The 18309-nt window shown below is 48.1% G+C and overlaps 1 protein-coding gene across 1 annotated transcript; it reads right to left on the reverse strand.

Moving 5' to 3' along the window:
- Positions 1–8896: 8896 nt before the first annotated feature.
- On the reverse strand, positions 8897–10201 carry LOC129335775 (interferon-induced protein with tetratricopeptide repeats 1-like). The gene has a single exon (XM_054988566.1). The coding sequence runs from the start codon at positions 10043–10045 to the stop codon at positions 8897–8899; it is 1149 nt and encodes a 382-aa protein (XP_054844541.1). The 5' UTR covers positions 10046–10201.
- Between the last annotated feature and the right edge of the window lie 8108 nt (positions 10202–18309).

Raw genomic sequence — 18309 nt, forward strand, 5'->3', positions numbered from 1 at the left:
AGGTGAAATGTGATCTATCTGTAACATGCACAAAAGAAAAAAAATTATTAGAAATATAAGGTACAGAGTAAGTGGATTAAAAAGTATAGAAATTAATAAAAGGGAATCTTGAAGGTATATGGGGCACTATTAACATATATAATGGCTTTTTATATCTAGATGGATGGTTATGTGTCTTGTATATGAATCTCATAAATGCTTATGGCCTGTAGTAATCCCTCCCTATATATTATAAAAATCCAATATATATATATATTTTTAAAGAAGAACCCACGTTCAGTTCAGCTCATTGGACAGGGAAACACTGCTGGGCAGTGTGCATTGGGCATGCCTTATCTGCAACAGCCACACAATGAAGTAGGGTTGCCAACCTCCAGGTGGTGGTTGGAGATCTCCCGGAAGTACGGAGATCTGTCACCCTAGAGGGTGGACCCTGTGCCATTATACCCCATTAAGATCTTTCTCCTCCCCAAGCCCCACCCTCGCCCACTCCAGATGCCATGTCCGAAATCTCCAGGAATTTCCTAATCCAGAGCTGGCAATAAAGAGTAGGAACCCACTGGCCAGGCCAGACTGGCACCCCGAGGCGAGGGGCTGTACACGGCAGGTGCAAAGGATGAGCACAGAGGTTTGTTCTCTTAATGCTCCGCTTACTTTGTTGATTATAAATGTTCTCCTCTTTCCTTTGGTGATCTTATGTCACATGGTTTGGGACCATCATTTTATTCCGATCCTGTTTACATTGGTTCCAACAGGAAACATATTCCCATTTGTAACTCTTTAGGCCCCAAAGCAACTTGAAGAAAATGGCCAGGGCCCATACCTCTCACCCAAGGACATTTCAGGCAGACAGGAGAAAGCGGCCCTCTTCCAGAGATAATAGAAGAAACAGCAGCTTTCCACGAATAACCCCCATGCACCCATCCAGTTGGGAAGAAATTCTTCAGGTGAGGGTTGCCAACTACAGCCTGTGCAGTTGCTAGAGATTTGCAAAATAGAAAGGAGTCCAGTAGCACCTTTAAGACTAACCAACTTTACTGAAGCATAAGCTTTCGAGAACCACAGCTCTCTTTTGTCAGATGCATGAAGAGAACTGTGGTTCTTGAAAGCTTATGCTACAATAAAGTTGGTTAGTCTTAAAGGTGCTACTGGACTCTTTTCTATTTTGCTACTAGAGATTTGCAGATGCTGCCTGAGTTAGCTCGGGGAAGGCTTATCAGGCGTGTGATGCTGTAAACGCCACCCTCCGAAGCAGTCATTTTCTAAAGGGAAACGGTCTCTTTAGTCCAGAGATCAGTTGTAATTCCAAAAGGACTCCAGGCCCCATCTAGAGGTGCCTGGAGGCAAAAAATGTCCTGTACCTTTAATAGAGGCTTAAGAGGATGTTATTTACCTCCTTGTTGTGAAAAACCTGTCCATTTCCCCACATTAAACCCCTATTAAAGGGGGCAAAACATGAAAGGCTTGAAGCAGACGGACTAGGCCCAGGAATATCTTAGCAACCGATGATGAGACAGCAAAACAGGGGACGCTCCCCAATAGTTAGCTGCTGATTGCGAGCTGGCTACCACATTCTGTGCCAGTTGCAGCTTCCGAGAAGAGCAGCCTACACAGAGCATGTTATGGCAACGAGAGAGCCAGTGTGGTGTAGTGGTTAGAGTCAGGGCCAAGCTACAAGTGACAAATGACACTTGAACGGCAAGTGTATTTCTCCCTGTTCACTTGCCCTCCACACAATCCACTTGCCATTCAAGTGTCATTCGTCACTTGTAGCTTGGCCCTCAGACTAGGCGCTGAAAGACCCAGGTTCAAATCCCTTCTCTGCCACGGAAACTCGCTGAGCGACCTTGGACAATCACATGCTCTTTGCCTAACCTACCTCACAAGGTTGTTGTGTAGATAAAATGGCGGAAAAACAACAGCGTAAGCCCCTTTGGGTTCCCTTTAGAGAGAACCGCAGGGTATACATGAAATAAATAATAATATATGAATGGAGGAGCCCCTGGGTTGCAGTAGCAGGGATCCGTGCAGCCAAATTGGTCATCTACAATTACAAGGAAAGCTTTTGAGCTCCATGCCGCTGAGATAGCACAGTCTCCTGCTTTCCTAATAATACAGCTGGGCTTAACAATTGACCTGGGTGCTTTATTTATTTATTTATTTATTTATTTATTTATTTATTTATTTATTTATTTATTTGCATCATTTATAGTCCACTTTTCTCACTGAGACTCAAGGCGGATTACACAGTGTGAGGTTAATACAATCAGTATCAAGTACATTTCAATACAACACCATAAGGTAAACAGATACAAGTTCAAAAGACATAGCATTAGCAAGCTTCGGTCCCTGCTTGAGCATCCGTGTTGATTTCTGCCTCCTAAGTGTACTGGGCACATGCCCTTGTTCTGGCTGTTAGGGTAGGGTCTCTGCTTAAACTGGGGTGCTTCAAGGTGCCCCCCAAGTTCCCTCCCCCTGCACTGTTTGCACCAGGTAGGCTGCAGACAAGTTGCCAATGGGCCAGGGAGGGACGCCTTCTTGCAAAATGAGCTGAATTCAATCATGCATGTGTCAAGTTAAATTTTAAAAAAAATTCAAGGGAGACGAGCGATTTCAAGCTGCAATGACAAAACCTCCCCTCCAAAACCGCTTTTGTTAGGGACTGCTTGGAACTTTCGAGGCTGTCCTGCGACCCCACGGCGCAAAGCAAGCGAAGACGATGAACGGTCAGAGCAACTCAGCAAAACACACGCCTAAAGCGAGAAAAGGGTGGGAAGGACCGGCGGTGTGGAAACAGCCTAAACTTCAGCGAGCGGGATAAGAGACTTTCTTCTCCAGGCGGCTGGCGCTGCTACAGACATTCCACAGGGGGGCAGGGCAGCAGCAAAGTCCGTCTGTGCTTTGCAAGCAAGCCACGCTGTCCCTGTGGAGGCAGAAGGATGTGGTTTGTTTCATTTTTCCAGTTTAAAGCAGGCCCATCGACACCATTACAGTGTAGGAGTCATTCACTGGAGAGGGCGAGCTGACTGAGAGCCAAACTACAAGTGACGCCTGACACAGGTTGGGCACTAGTCGGCTTCCCTCAAGTTTTGATGGGAAATGTAGGCGCCCTGGTTTTACAGCTTGGCTCTCCATTACAGCTGCAAGACCAGGATGTGCCTACATATCCCATCAAAACTTGAGGGAAGCCGACTAGTGCCCAACCTGTGTCAGGCGTCACTTGTAGTTTGGCTCTGAGGAACGCATCTATAAGAAGCCATTGACCAGACCTGTCAATCTTTCTTCTTTCCCAGAGAGGAAAGGATTATTCGAAAAAGGGAGGCATTTGATGGCTGCCAGACCCCAACGGAGTCGAGCACCGATTCCATTGCTCCTATAATTCAGAATCAGGCCCACAAGACACCCTTTTCTGTTAAGGGGGAAAGCCTGGAGAGAAAGATTCATAGGCAGAACAAAGCTCCCTCCCCTCTCCGTGAGTGGAAGAAAATACTTTCCCTCTGCTCGGAGAAGGTGAAGAAGAAGAAAGGTTGGCAGTGATGCTCATATGTGGATTACGGAGAAAGGCTGGCATTGCCCCCCTCCCCACGATAATTTTCCTTGCCCAAAGAATGCCGAACCTTCTTTAGGCAGGACACTTGCCACACAAACTTGCCACTGCTTTTTAAAAGAGTGAATCTGTAATTGTCAGGTTCTGGCCAGGTGCCCCCCCCCCTCACCCGCCCCAGATACTTCACTGCATCAGACCAGGCTGTAGGGGTTAAAGCGATTTATTAGAGGGTCGCCAGTTCATGATGACTCCAACAGGTCATTGACAGGAATTTATTTATTTATTTATATTTATAGTCCACCTTTCTCACTGAGACTCAAGGCGGATTACACAGTATGAGATTAGTACAATCAGTATCAAGTACATTTCAGTGCAGTATCAAGGACAGTTTCATAAACAATGCCATGGGGTAAATAGAGACAAGTTTAAAAGACATAATATTAGCAAGAATGCAATACAGAGCAGAAAAAATACTGAAGCAGAACATAACCAATTCTAGGACTAACAGACAACATGGAGCACTGGTGGTACATAGGAGCACATATTTAAAGCAGCAGATATTATGTAAAGCAATATAGTGATGAAGTCTACGGTCCCTAATTCATTAGCGAAGCATCTGAGACCCCCCTCCCTACAATACAATCCTCCGATTTGAGTAAAAAGCCTTTTTGAATAACTTGGTTATTCTCTTTTTCTCTTTTCTGTCACCACCCCCGACAGAAAAGAGACATAATGAAAACATTAGTGGATCGTGCAAGACGGATATGTGAGCCGCGCTTTCTCAATGAGGAAATTAATCATCTAAACCACGCACTTCAGGCAAATGGCTACTCCAGAAATGAAATCCGAAGAGCAATCAAACCCAGGATGAATCAAACAACCAAGGAAAAACAGTCACCTACAGGAAAAGTGTTTTTGCCATATATCAAAGGAATTACTGATCAGATGGGAAAGCTTATGGAAAAGCATAACCTTCAAGCAGTATTCAGACCCACCCGAAAAATACAACAGATGCTACGATCAGCAAAAGACAGCAGAGACCCCCTCACCTCTGCAGGAGTATACCGTATACCCTGCAGCTGTGGACAAGTTTACATCGGGACCACAAAGCGTAGCATCCAGACAAGAATAAAAGAACATGAAAGACACTGCAGACTTGGACAGCCTGAAAAATCAGCTGTGGCTGAACATAGCCTAACTCAAACAGGGCACAGTATCTTATTCCAGGACACCAAAATACTGGACAACACTTCCAACTACTTTGTCAGACTGCACAGGGAAGCCATTGAAATTCACAAGCATAAGCAAAACTTCAACAGGAAAGAAGAAACCTTAAGAATGAACAGAGCATGGGCTCCAGTTCTGAAAAACACCAGGCCAACAAAACACTCCACACCCGACAATAGCCCTGCAGAGAAGATTAGCACATCAAGCACCAATCCATATGCAAAAGAACCTCCTCAGGTTACAGTGAAGCCTCCCGCCATTAGCATTCCACACCCTGGGAAACTCTTACAGAATGACTCAGCTCAACCCCACCCCTCCTGAGTAGATACAAATGACCTACATCTTTTCCACACTGTGACACTGAGAGATCTCTGTCTTTTGGTGCTACACCTCTGAAGATGCCAGCCACAGCTGCTGGCGAAACGTCAGGAACTACAATGCCAAGACCACGGCAATACAGCCCGGAAAACCCCCAACAACCATCGTTCTCCGGCCGTGAAAGCCTTCGACAATACATCGTAAGTCATATTATTTACAAATCTATTCACTAAAATTTCAGGGTACAGAGTCTTAAATATTTAAAACCTTAAAACCTGAGTGCCTAAGACCAAATTATTAAATATTAAAATCCTTAACATTATAAAATATTTAAATATTTCCCCCTGTAAAATACTTCCTAATCCGTATGGCTTGCACAGCAAAATTTGCCACCTTTAATGTAATTTCATGGTCCTTATCGGCTAAAAGCTTATCGAGAACGAAGCCACAGCAACAGCCCCTCCAATGCAAAAGACCCGACATCTCGAGCCGGGTGGAGAGGCTCCTCAGACACTCAAAGCCAACTGGATGGGGCAGCTTATCCACAAGTTCACACAAACACAAACTAGCAAACCCCAAACTACAAAAGGGAAAAAATTCCTGATGATGGAGACATTTGGAGGGTGGAAATGGAGAGACAGTCCCTCCTCACTGGAAGTGGGGTCTGAGCTGAAGGATCTCAAAGACCGCCTAAGGTTGGCTCCTGTCCAAGTCTTCCTCAGACATCTCGGCCAGCTTCATCAGCCTCCCGCTGACAATGGGACTTACTTCTGAGTAAACATGCACTTGAGAGATGCTAGGATAGTAACTAGTTTGACTGGGAAGGCACTTGCTGTAGCCCTTCTTTATATATATTAGTGTATACCAGAATGTCGCTGATGGATGAAACCCAATGGTTACATTGCGTAGTGCAACGTTTTTCATGACAGCTTATAAAATTCGTCAGTTAAGGAAGGTATATAAATAACGTCATCGCATTTCTGTTTTGTTTACTGTAATTTTTACCTTTGAATTCCTGAAAGTTGTTACATTTTATGCTGATCTAGAACCATTTTAATAACGATTGATAGACTGAGACGGAAATGAACTGCTGTTTCCCAAGGCGCATGCTGTATTTAGGATTGCCAACTCCAGGATGGGAAATTCCTTGAGATTTTGAGGATGGTACCTGCAAAAAGTAGGGCTTGGAGGGGGGAGGGACCTCAGCAGGGTATACAGTCCACCCTCCAAAGCAGCCAGTCTCCGGGGCCAACTGATCTCTGTACCCGAGATATTGCTAATTCTAGGAGATCTCCAGGCCCCACTTGCAGGATGGCAACCCCAAGTGCACCGTAAACCACTGAACTGCCAACTCTTTTCCTGGTAGGGCTCCTGCACCTGCCACAGCTGGGCGACAAGCAAGCGAATGGTTATGAGTGAGAAGTTCAGTATAGGGGTAAACCTGATGCAAAGGGGGACAGAAGGGAGAATTTCAGCAGGTGCACATTACCCCCGTCCCCCCAAAGGCCTGCCCCAATTCTCCACAGAAGAAGTCCTGCTGGCCACCTTTGTGTCTGGGGATGGTGTCTTCCTTACCTTGCATACTGGAGGTGCAACAATCTGGAATGTGAAAAGTGGGGTTCACCCCCCACCCCCCAAAACCAGCCTGGAGAAGGACCTTCTGCTCACCCCATTCTGGGTCCTTTGGGCGGGGTCTCCTTGCTTGGCTTGTGGCTCTGCAGCTGCTGGGCGAAGCCTGCTGCAGCCCCTCTTCATATCCCTGCCTTAACCTGACTTGGAGATGGAAAGTGAAACTCCAAAGAAGGCCGGAGAGAGATGTTCTCTCTGCCGGCTGGAGCCAAAACCAGGGAACAAAACCGAGATCACACAGAACTAGGCAGGCTTTCAGGTGCTCCCCAGAAACCTTTATCAGAAAACAGGGCTAGGAGGGTCAGTCCCGACTGCCGGCTTCAGGGTGAGGACGGGACTTGCAGAGCCAAAAAAGAAGGGACGTGGAACAGCCTGGCCCAGATTAGATCTGAGAATATCCCTCGGCTGTTTGCAATGGAGGCAAAGACTTGCTCTCGAGAAGCCAGGAAGGTGCAGGCAGCACAGATGGGGAGGGCAGGGAAATCTGCCTTCTGTTACAAAGCAAAGGGCTCAACAACTTCCCTGACCCAGTAGAGCCTCTGTTGTGTAGCCGTCAAGAGTACTAGGGTCTAAGGGCCAAACTAGCGGACGCCGTGTCCAACAGCTGGTGTGGCTCTTGGAAATGGCACAGAGGCGGGGGGGGAGCCTCACATCCCCCTGTGCTGCAATCCCCAGCAGGATCAGGTCCCTACGGACTTTTGAAAAAATTGGCATGGCCAAGTCAGGGGGATGGACAATGAGGGCAGGGGGCTCCGGGCCCTTAGAATCATAGGGTTGGAAGGGTCCTCCAGGGTCATCTAGTCCAACCCCCTGCACAATGCAGGAAATTCACAACTACCTCCCCTTCCTCTCCACACCCCCCGTGACCCCTGACCCATGCCCAGAAGATGGCAAAACACCCTCAGGGTCCCCAGCCAAACGGGCCTGGGGGAAATTGCTCCCTTGCTGCCATCTTGTCACCCGCCTGCAAGGCTGGCCGTGGCTCACGGCAAGGATCCTTTTCTCCGTACCCTCCCCCTCCCCCCTAGTTTCCCTTCTCCAGAGTAAACCCATAATCCTCGTGCATTGGAAGAGATGCAAACAGAAAAGGGTCCAAGGGATCCAGACCATCAAGAGTTCCCGTTTCATGAGGCCGTGACAAGCCCAAGTTCCTTTGGATCTGTCTCTGGTGCTGCCACTGGAGAAGTGTGACAGTCTGGAAGCAAATGGGACTTTTTAACCACAGGCCACAAAAAGCCACCCAAGCACATACAGGATCAAACACAGGGGCTGCACACACATGAATTTCCCTTTGGAAGAGTCCAGCTAGCAGGAATATGACTCTATGCATTTGCAAATGCAAGCTAAGTTTACTGGTAATTTTATAAACCTCTTACCCTCTCTCTCAACCATATTTTCTTTTTCTTCCTTTTTTTTTGTAATTTTTTTTTTAAAAGCTACAACTTTGTCTTTTGTCCAAATGAAAATGCTCCAACCTTTGATCGCCGCAGTTGCCTTTTCTTCCACCTTCTTTTAATATTTGGGGAGATCAGACCTGCAGATAGGATTCTAAATAGGGACACCTCATACATCCTTAAATGGTCAAAAGAAGGAAGACAAAAGAGTCGGTTCTAAAGAAGAAAATAAATGTATTTATTGTTAACATAACATCTTCTCAATCCAATCTCCCCCGCCCCTCCCACTCTTTCCAGAATAGGGAAGGGACTAACCACCCCCAATCCATCACACACAAAAACACCCATCTCCTTTCAGTCCTGCCTGTGCAGGGATGCTCTGTTGCGCTAAAAGGATGCTGTGAAGTGTGGCCTTTGGTGCTCACCGTCATACAGGTCAAGGAGACCATCAGTCTGCATTCCCCTGTGTCAAGAAGTCATCACGTTGTCTCCTCGCCTCCACAATCACTCAAGGGGCTCAAGAAAAGGATCCGGCCTCTCGCCACCCTTCCTTCCACCTTCCAGTGTGGAGAACGAAGCCACAGCAACAGCCTCTCCATTGCAAAACACCCGATATCTCGAGCCGGATGGAGAGGCTCCTCAGGCACTAAAAGCCAACTGGATGGTTCAGCTTATCCCCAAGTTCACACAAACACCTACTAGCAAACCCCAAACGACAAAAGGAAAACAACAACTGATGATGGAGACATTTGGAGGGTGGAAACGGAGAGACAGTCCCTTCTCACTGGAAGTGGTGTCTGAGCCGAAGGATCTCAAAGACCGCCTCAGCTTGGTTCCTGTCCGAGTCTTCCTCAAACATCTCAGCCAGCTTCATCAGCCTCCCGCTCAGCTGCTGCCACTCTTTGCAGTGGCCACCAAGGATCAAGTACCCTGCCTCGTACATCTCCAGCGCCCCCTGCTTCAGCCCCTTCTTGTGGAGGAGGAAGTCCCCCCAGTGCAGATAGATGGCTTGCTGGCAGCGCCGGCTGACCCTCGGCAGCTCCTCCCACAGGTTCTGGTACATCTCCTCTGCATAAAGCGGGGTCTTTTCACCATACATTTGAGCCAACGCCAGCCTGGAAAAGACAGACTGAGGGTTTTCATTCAGAGCCCTTTTGAAGCTCTCAATAGCAGCTGCCACTATTTCGTCTTTCCTTTCTCGCGAGGCTCCCTCCATCTGCTGCTTGTAGCAGAGGCCAAGGTCATAATGCAGGAGGTGGTAGCTGGGAGCCAGGGCTATCGCTTGTTGCAAGATGCTGATTGCCTTAGAGAGGAAGTTTTTCTTGCAAAGCTTGGCAGCATTTCTCAGATCTTCGGGGCTGAGGCTGTTCTGGACAACTTCCATTGTGAGGACTTTTGATCTCCACCAGTCTCTTTTCTCTAGGAGAGAAGCCAGATGCACTTTGACTTCATAGTTTTGGGGCTGGCTACAGAGAAACGCTTCCATCAAATGTTTTGCCTCTTTCCAAAGGTCAGTCCGCCAGGAGCGAGTCCAGGAAGCAAAGACAGAGATGGCCAGACCTGCCTGGAAATCTTGGTTGGACTCGTCCCCTCGGAGTGCCATTTGGAAGCACTTCTTGGCCTCTTCCCCGTTGCGGAATCCCAAGGCCAGAAGGGACCAGCCTTTCTGTGCGTGGATCTCAGGGATCTGGGCAGAGTACGGCTTGGGGCTGGACAGGGATCGACAGATCTCATGAATGCGGGCCAGGTAGAGCTCCACCATCTCATAATTGGCCAGGTGATAATAAATCCAGGCATAGTTCCCATAAATCAGCAGGGCATGGCGGGAGAAGTGGGTGGGAAGCTCTTGCCTGAGCACCGTCTCTGCTTCTCGGAGGCTGCCCAGAGCCTCTGTGTAAGTCCCTTGCAGCTGCTGCAGATGTGCCCTCATGGCAACGTAGATGCTGCGGTTATGATAGGCCGTGTGCTCCTCCTTGAGAGTCAGTGTCTGCAGGATGTGACCAACGTTCACTTCATCCGTGACCAGGAGGCACCAGGTGAAATGGCACTGCAGGGCCTGGAGCTTCTCCCACAAGGGTTTGGTGCTGGGGAGGGAAGAGAGACCCAGACAAAGACCCTGAATATAAAGCTCAAATAATCTTTAACAAGCCCAGAGGAGTACGGAGCCCCCCTCCATACTCCCAGTGGGTCAGGAACGGAGGAGCTACCCAGGATCCTCCCCTTAGCTGAGGAAGAGGGACGTTACTACTAGGTGTCTGGGCCCACCTGGAGGGGCAGAGTGGGGAAGAAATCCGATCTGGAACTGAGCGTCTATCCGGAATGAGAAACTCACAGACAGCAAGATGCCTACTGCTCTGCTCACTGGGGTACTGTGGGCACAGTTAGGAAGCCCAGAGATGCCTATGGTGGGCTGGCATCAGGAATGAGCACGACTGTAGTTTTGTATGCCAGGAAACAGAGGTGGCGGTCTTAAGTGGATTCCAGTTAGGTTCACATTTCTTAAAGTTTCAGCTTTGTTTCCCCAATTGCTCTCAATGGCCTTTTCTTTCCTTAACCATGATTTGCCTTGGAGGGGGAGTTTTTGAACCTCAGAACTGGAGAACAGACCATTCTTGGCTGTATTCTGCTCTGACCCACCCCATCCCAACAGTCAGGATTATTGAAGACTGCAGGGGTTTTTTTTGTGGGGGGGAGCGTCTAATACCCATGAGAAGGCAACTGAGAGCTTCTTTATATCAGGCTGACGCAGACAGCACTGGGGCTGGTCTGGATTTGAGGGGGCAAAAGGTATGCAACATCTCATCAGGGCACTTTTAAACGTGGGCTGGATTTTAACTCTGTTTTTAACAGTGTTTTAACTTTAACTGTTGTTTGTTATTTGTGCTTACATCCTAAGCCGCCTCGAGTGCCTTTGTAGAAAAGGCAGCAAGCAAGCAAACTTTTATTTGCAAGACAGACCCCTCCAAGGCCAGCCCTAAATGTAAAGCGCAATGCACAGCCTACATTGTCCGCAAACACCCCAACGGAGGGCAGGCATACAACAAGGCCGCCAGTGTTCCCCTTGGTGATTGCTCCTGTGCTTTGCATAGCCATTCAGTACAGAGACATTACAAACTGGCTACCCCTACCCCCATGCAACAGAAAAATTCAGGGGCGGGTTCCTGCAGATGAAGGTGCTGTTAAAGGCACAAGAGCAGATTTCTCCAGGTCAGTTGGCAATCTTTGCAGGATAGTGAATGCCCCTTAGAGATGGCACAAGATTTTCAGGGTATAAGCTTTCATATCTGAAGAAGGGAGCATTGACTCTCAGAAGCTTATACCCTGAAAACCTTGTGCATCTCTAAGGCGCAACTGGACTCAAATTCTGCTGTCCAAGATGAGAAGTTGATGAAAACCTCTAATTGCGTGCGAGACAGAAAAGCTTTCCTAAATCACAATAGAAAAATCCTAAAAGGAGGAAATTCTCGGAGGAAAGACTTAATTTCCTGTGAAGCTGATTTACAAGACGAAGATGTCTCCATCGATTCTGGAAATGTGGGTCTTGCCAGGGACTTTGATGATTTCCCCACTGTGAAATAAATTATGGCGGCTTTCTATGGTCCTTCCATGTTCTGGACTGAACAGCACCTGTTTACTAGCCAACAAACACACAAGCATGCATGCTTACTTAGTGAGAGATCTCAACACAATGGGACTTACTTCTGAGTAAACATGCACTTGAGAGATGCTAGGATAGTAACTAGTTTGACTGGGAAGGCAGTTGCTGTAGCCCTTTTTTCACACACACACACACATACACCCCCCCCCCTCTTGCTCACCCTCAGCAATCTGACACTGGAAGTACGAACACGTTTAGTACAGTCTTCTAAAATACTTGTAGCAATTCATGAGGCTAAAATGAATTTGGAATTAGTGTATACCAGAATGTCGCTGATGGATGAAACCCAATGGTTACATCGCGTAGTGCAACGTTATTCATGACAGCTTATAAAATTCGTCAGTTAAGGAAAGTATATAAATAACGTCATCGCATTTCTCAGTTTTGTGTACTGTAATTTTTACCTTTGAACACCTGAAAGTTGTTACATTTTATGCTGATCTAGAACCATTTTAATAAAGATTGATGGACTGAGATGGAAATGAACTGTTGTTTCCCAAGGTGCATGCTGTATTTAGGATTGCCAACTCCAGGATGGGAAATTCCTTGAGATTTTGAGGATGGTACCTGCAAAAAGTAGGGCTTGGAGGGGGGAGGGACCTCAGCGGGGTATACAGTCCACCCTCCAAAGCAGCCAGTCTCCGGGGCCAACTGATCTCTGTACTCGAGATATTGCTAATTCTAGGAGATCTCCAGGCCCCACCAAGAGGTTGGTAACCCCAAGTGCACCGTAAACCACTGAACTGCCAACTCTTTTCCTAGTAGGGCTCCTGCACCTCCCACAGCTGGGCGACAAGCAAGCGAATGGTTATGAGCGAGAAGTTCCGTATAGGGGTAAACCTGATGCAAAGGGGGACAGAAGGGAGAATTTCAGCAGGTGCACGTTACCCCCGCCCCCCCCCAAAGGCCTGCCCCAATTCTCCACAGAAGAAGTCCTGCTGGCCACCTTTGTGTCTGGGGATGGTGTCTTCCTTACCTTGCATACTGGAGGTGCAACAATCTGGAATGTGAAAAGTGGGGTTCACCCCCCCACCCCACCCACCCCCCAAAACCAGCCTGGAGAAGGACCTTCTGCTCACCCCATTCTGGGTCCTTTGGGCGGGGTCTCCTTGCTTGGCTTGTGGCTCTGCAGCTGCTGGGCGAAGCCTGCTGCAGCCCCTCGTCATATCCCTGCCTTAACCTGACTTGGAGATGGAAAGTGAAACTCCAAAGAAGGCCGGAGAGAGATGTTCTCTCTGCCGGCTGGAGCCAAAACCAGGGAACAAAACCGAGATCACACAGAAGAACTAGGCAGGCTTTCAATTTCTGCCCAGAATTCTTCATCAGACTGGATAGTAAATAATGCCAGGGGTCAGTCCCAACAACTGAGGACGATTTAAACTTTTAAAAACTCCCCCCTTGTTCCAGCTGACCCAAAGTGACGTCATTGCGCGGTCCCAGAAGCGTGCGTGCACTTTGCGCATGCACATGTGATACCAGGAGCACCACCTCCCGCCAGGATTTGCCCCCTGTGCTGGCGACCCCCTGAGTTCCACCGCCCCTTTCCCCAGAAAAAAAGCCCTAGTTATACTCCCCTTTTCCCCCTCTCCCCCCCCCTTTCCTCAGCCGGGGCTGTTAGTTTTGGCACAAAGCTTCTAGGAGGGAGAATTGTTAGTCTGTCCCGTGAGAAGAGTTCTTCAAGGCCATCCCTTCTTGGACATGGCAGGGAGGCATGAATAAACAAAACAGCAAGAGACAGATAAGGAGCGAGCAAGTTTCCCTTTCCGCACACACAACACACAGGAGCCCTAGCTAACATAACTGATGGATGGCATCTAGTAAGTGTGTCGGACATTCACATTTCTTAAAGTTTCAGCTTTGTTTCCCCAACAGCTCTCAATGGCATTTTTTCCCTTAACCATAGTTTGTCTCCAAGGGTGATTATTTGAACCTCAACAATTCTTGGCTGTATTCTGCTCTGACCCACCCCATCCCCAGAGCTGGGATTATTGAAGACGGCAGGGTTTTTTTTGGGGGGGGGGTCCTAATACCCATGAGAAGGCAACTGAGAGCTTCTTTTCTGTGGCTAATACAGACAGCACTGGGGCTGACGTGGATTTGAGGGGGCAAAGGGTGTGCAACATTTTTAAACGGGGGCTGGATTTTAACTCTGTTTCTATCTCTGTTTTAACTATGTTTTAAACGGTTGGTTTTGATTTGTGTTTACATTGTAAGTCACTTGGATTGCCTTTGGAGAAAAGGTGGCAAACAAACAACCAAACAACCAAACAACCAAACATGAAGGCCCAGGTCACAGAGGTTTGCAAAAGCCAGACTCTACTAAAAGCTGTGTATATGTGTTATAAGTAGTTGGCGTTATTAGAATTATATTATTTTTGCAGGGCTGTAATTCCCCAAGAAGAGGACCGAAGCCTGGGCTAGTTGATTCAAACTGGAAGGGTTGTGGCAAAGGACTCCAGCGTTTGGTGGGATCCGACAAATTGAACTGTTCACCTTGAGTAGTTTCCAAAGACATTGTTGGTTGAAAGTTTCTGTATGGTTGCACTTTTGAGTTTATTTAAAGAGAAAAAAAATAGATGTACTGTGCTAATTGTTAAAAGGTTTGAAGTTTTTTTTCTTAACTTTCATTTGTGTGAAAGTTTGCTTTCTAAGCCCCACAGAACCCATACAAAAGGCGGGTAAACAAAGCATGCATGCTTACCTAGCAGTAAATCTCATTAAAACAATGGGCCTTACTTCTGAGTAAACATGAACTTCAGAGATGCTAGGATGGGAACCAGTTTGGCTGGGAAGGAACTTGCTGCAGCCCTTCTTCATTTTAAAAAAAAAAAACTCCTATCCTCGCCTGCCAATCTGACACTGAGAAGATAAGTTAGTTTCCCCGCAGGCTTCTAAAATGCTGGCAGCAATTCATAAGGCCGAGATGAACTGTTGCTTTTCAAGATGCATGCTGTATTAGGGTTGCCAACTCCCACATTGGGAAATTCCTGGAGATTTGGGGGGTGGAACCTGCAAAATTTGGGTTTGGGAAGAGGAGGGACCTCAGTGGGGTATAGCATCCACCTCCCAAAGCAGCCATATTTTCCAGGGGAACTGAACTCTACTTGGGAGATTTCTAATTCTAGATCTCCAGGCCAAACCTGGAGGATGGCAACCCTAACTCTACTGTGAACCACTGAATTGCCATCTCGTCATAATAATATCTGATTTATATACTGCCCTTCAGGACAACATAACACCCACTCAGAGCGGTTTACAAAGTGTGTTGCTATTATCCTCACGACAGTCACCCTGTGTGGTGGGTGGGGCTGAGAGAGCTCTGAGAGAGCTGTGACTGGCCCAAGGTCACCCAGCTGGCATAGGAGTGGGGAATCAAACCCAGTTCTCCAGATTAGAGTCCTGCCCGCGCTCCTTCTTTTCCTGGTTGGACTCCTGCACCTCCCACAGATCGGCAACAAGTGAGCAAATGGTTATGAATGAGAAGTTCAGTACAGGGGTGAACCTGATGCCAAGGGGGACAGAAGAATTTCAGCAGGTGTATGTTATCCCCCCCCTTCCCAATGCCTGCCCCAGTTCTCCACAGAAGAAGTCCTGCTGGCCACCTTTGTGTCTGGTGATGGTGTCCTCCTCCTCTTGTACATTGGAGGTGCAACCATCTGGAATGTGAAAAGCGGGGTTCACCCTCTCAGCACCCCCAAACCAGCCTGGAAAAGGACCTTCTGCTCACCCCATTCTGGCTTCTTTCGGCAGGGTCTCCTTTGCCTGCTGCAGCCCCTCTTTATCTCCCTGCCTCAACCTTTGACTTGGGAAAGGAAAGTGAAACTTCCAGGAGGCCAGACAGATGCTCTCTCTGCCGGCTGGAGCCAAAATCTGGAAACAAAACCGAGATGACAGAACTAGGCAGGCTTTCAGTTTCTGCCCAGAATGGTTCATCGGACTGGATAGTAAATGTGGAGGGAGGGGGGGGATTTCTAGCCATGCTCTAGAAGTCTCCTCCTGTCCTGTCTGCACCTTGTTCTACATGCCCGGCAGATTTCTTGGGCCCAGATTTGTCCCTATGGCTGGATCCGACTGTTGCCGAGAAAGGCCCGTTCTTTGCTAGGTTGCCAGCTTCGAGGTGGGGCACGGAGCTCTCCTAGAATTACTACTGATTTCCAGATTGCAGAAGTACATTCCCCTAAAAAAATTGGCAGCTTTGGGGGAGGTGGGCTGTAGGGCATCGTATCCTTGCTGAACACCCTCCCCTCTCCAAACCCCACTACCCGCCCCCCCCCGTTTCTCCCCCACATCTCCAGGAATTTCCCAGCCCAAAGCTGGCAGTTCTAATCCAAGACAGTCAAGCGACTGTTTGGAGCAGCGCAGAGGCTACAGTTGCCAACTCCAGGTTGTGAAGTTCCTGGAGCTTTGGGGGTGGAGTTTGGGGAGGGGAGGGACCTCAGTTGGGTATTTAATTTTAATTTAATTTAATTTATTATATTTATATTCCGCCCTCCCCACTTTCGCAGGCTCAGGGCGGATAACAAATACAAACGTTTAAAAACATTTAAAAACATTAAATAATACATTTAAAAACATTTAAAAACATTAAATATAACAATTCATGCTGCATAGTGGTTCATACATGCCTCTGTGTTTGCATAGGGGTGATGGTTTAACCCCCCCTTCACGGGGGGGGGCCTTAGAGTCCACCCTCCAAAGCAGCCATTTCTCCAGGGGAACAGATCTCTGTTGCCTGGAGATCAGTTGTAATTTTGGGAGATTTCCAGGGTTGGTCACCTTAACGGAGGCTCACATTGGCTCCGTTGGCAGGAGAAGTGACTACCGTCACTGCCAGAACATAGGAATGTAAGAAGAGCCCTGCTGGATGTGACCATCTAGGATGCTGTTTCTCACAGTGGCCAACCAGTCACCCTGGGAGACCCTCAAACGAGGAACAGAGGCCAAGTTCTTCCTCTGATGCTGCCTCCTGGCATTCAAAGACTGACTGCACCTAAATGTGGAGGATCCCTTTAGTTACCACGGCTAGTGGCCGGCAACTGGGGGCCCTATCCTCCTTGAACCTGACGAAGCCTTCTTCTTTGAAGCCATCTGAGCTTGACGCCATCGCTGCATCCGCAGGCAGTGAGTTTGGTGGCTTTTGTAACAATTCTAATCCAGTATTTTAAACTTTCCTGGATGAACTTCATACTAATCAACTCCAGAATTTACAGTGGCTTCGAAAGGCAAAAAGTAGGAGATTCTAGAAGCAAGTTAAGCAAGTGATCCCTGTAATTCAGTAAAGAGAAGTAACCTTTTTTAAAAAAAAATAATCAGTGGCAACTATTGAATTGTGCTGACTCCGGATTTTTGTGCCTGGTCTTTTGGTTATAAAAAGCTCCAAAATGTAATAGCTCGAGGTTCTTTAGTTCTGTCTAGGGGTGTGCAAGGAAAAAACTTTCAGCTTTCTTGTTTCGGCATTAGCCGAAACAAGAATCTCTATCGTTAAAGCCGAAAGCCGAAACAAGAATCTCTTTCGGCTTTCGGCTTTCTTTCGGCTTTCTTTCGGCTTTCTTTCGGCTTTTTCTATGGGAAAATGCCTCCGTCTTCCAGGACGCCTGGAGGAGGCATTTTCCCACCGAATAAGCCCAAAATTGGTGGGGACCTTCCTCTAACCCTTCTCTAACAACCACCCAAGTTTCAGACAGATTGGACAGATTGGACCCTATGGGGAAAAAATGAAAAAGCAGGCTTCCTTTGCCAGGGGTGGCATTTTGCATGCAAAATGCCCCCTTACCCTCAGGGGCCCTTCTCCCACCCTTCCTCCCACCCCCCACCAAGGCTCAGCCTGCTCCCACTTGGGGGGGCCATTTCATGGCCTCCCCAAGTAGGTGCTCTCATCTCTACCACTGACAGCTGGGGGAGGCTTGTCTTGCCAGGGGTGGCATTTTGCATGCAAAATGCCCCCCTACCCTCTGGGGCCCTTCTCCCACCTTTCCTCCCACCCCCCACCAAGGCTCAGACTGCTCCCACTTGGGGGGCCATTTCATGGCCTCCCCAAGTAGGTGCTCTCAGCCCCCAAAGTCCACCCCTCACAGCCCCACACAAACCCAATTCCCCCCCAGCTGCCACACACAGACCCAAATCCCCCCAGTAGCCCCTCACAGACCCAAATCAACCCCCACCTGCCCCACACCCACCATAACCCCAGGAACAGGCTGGCCTGCCCTCCCCTTTTGGGAACCCCTAAACTCTCTTCCCCAGGGCAATTCCGCACAGACAAGGGGTGCCACAATGGTGGCAGTGCCAAATCGTCCCTGGGAAAGAGCACCTGCCCTGGCACACAGACAACCACCCCCCTGACCCCCCCCCCCACCTGCAGAGAAGGCTGGCCAGCCTGCCCCATTGTTCCCTATGCTGGGAACCAACCTCCCATCAAAGAAGGGAACACACACACAATGATTAAGTTTAAAAAAACTTTATTTTATAGTTTTCAAATTACAAGTGGTCAACAAATCACAACATATTACACTTATTGTCCCCCACAGCACAACACAACA

The sequence above is a fragment of the Eublepharis macularius genome, chromosome 9 (genome assembly GCF_028583425.1).
Source record: "Eublepharis macularius isolate TG4126 chromosome 9, MPM_Emac_v1.0, whole genome shotgun sequence".
Classification (NCBI taxonomy): Eukaryota; Metazoa; Chordata; class Lepidosauria; order Squamata; family Eublepharidae; genus Eublepharis; species Eublepharis macularius.

Coding starts and splice junctions, on each gene's coding strand:
- LOC129335775 (XM_054988566.1), bottom strand. CDS start 10,045: ATGAGGGCACATCTGCAGCAGCTGCAAGGGACTTACACAGAGGCTCTG.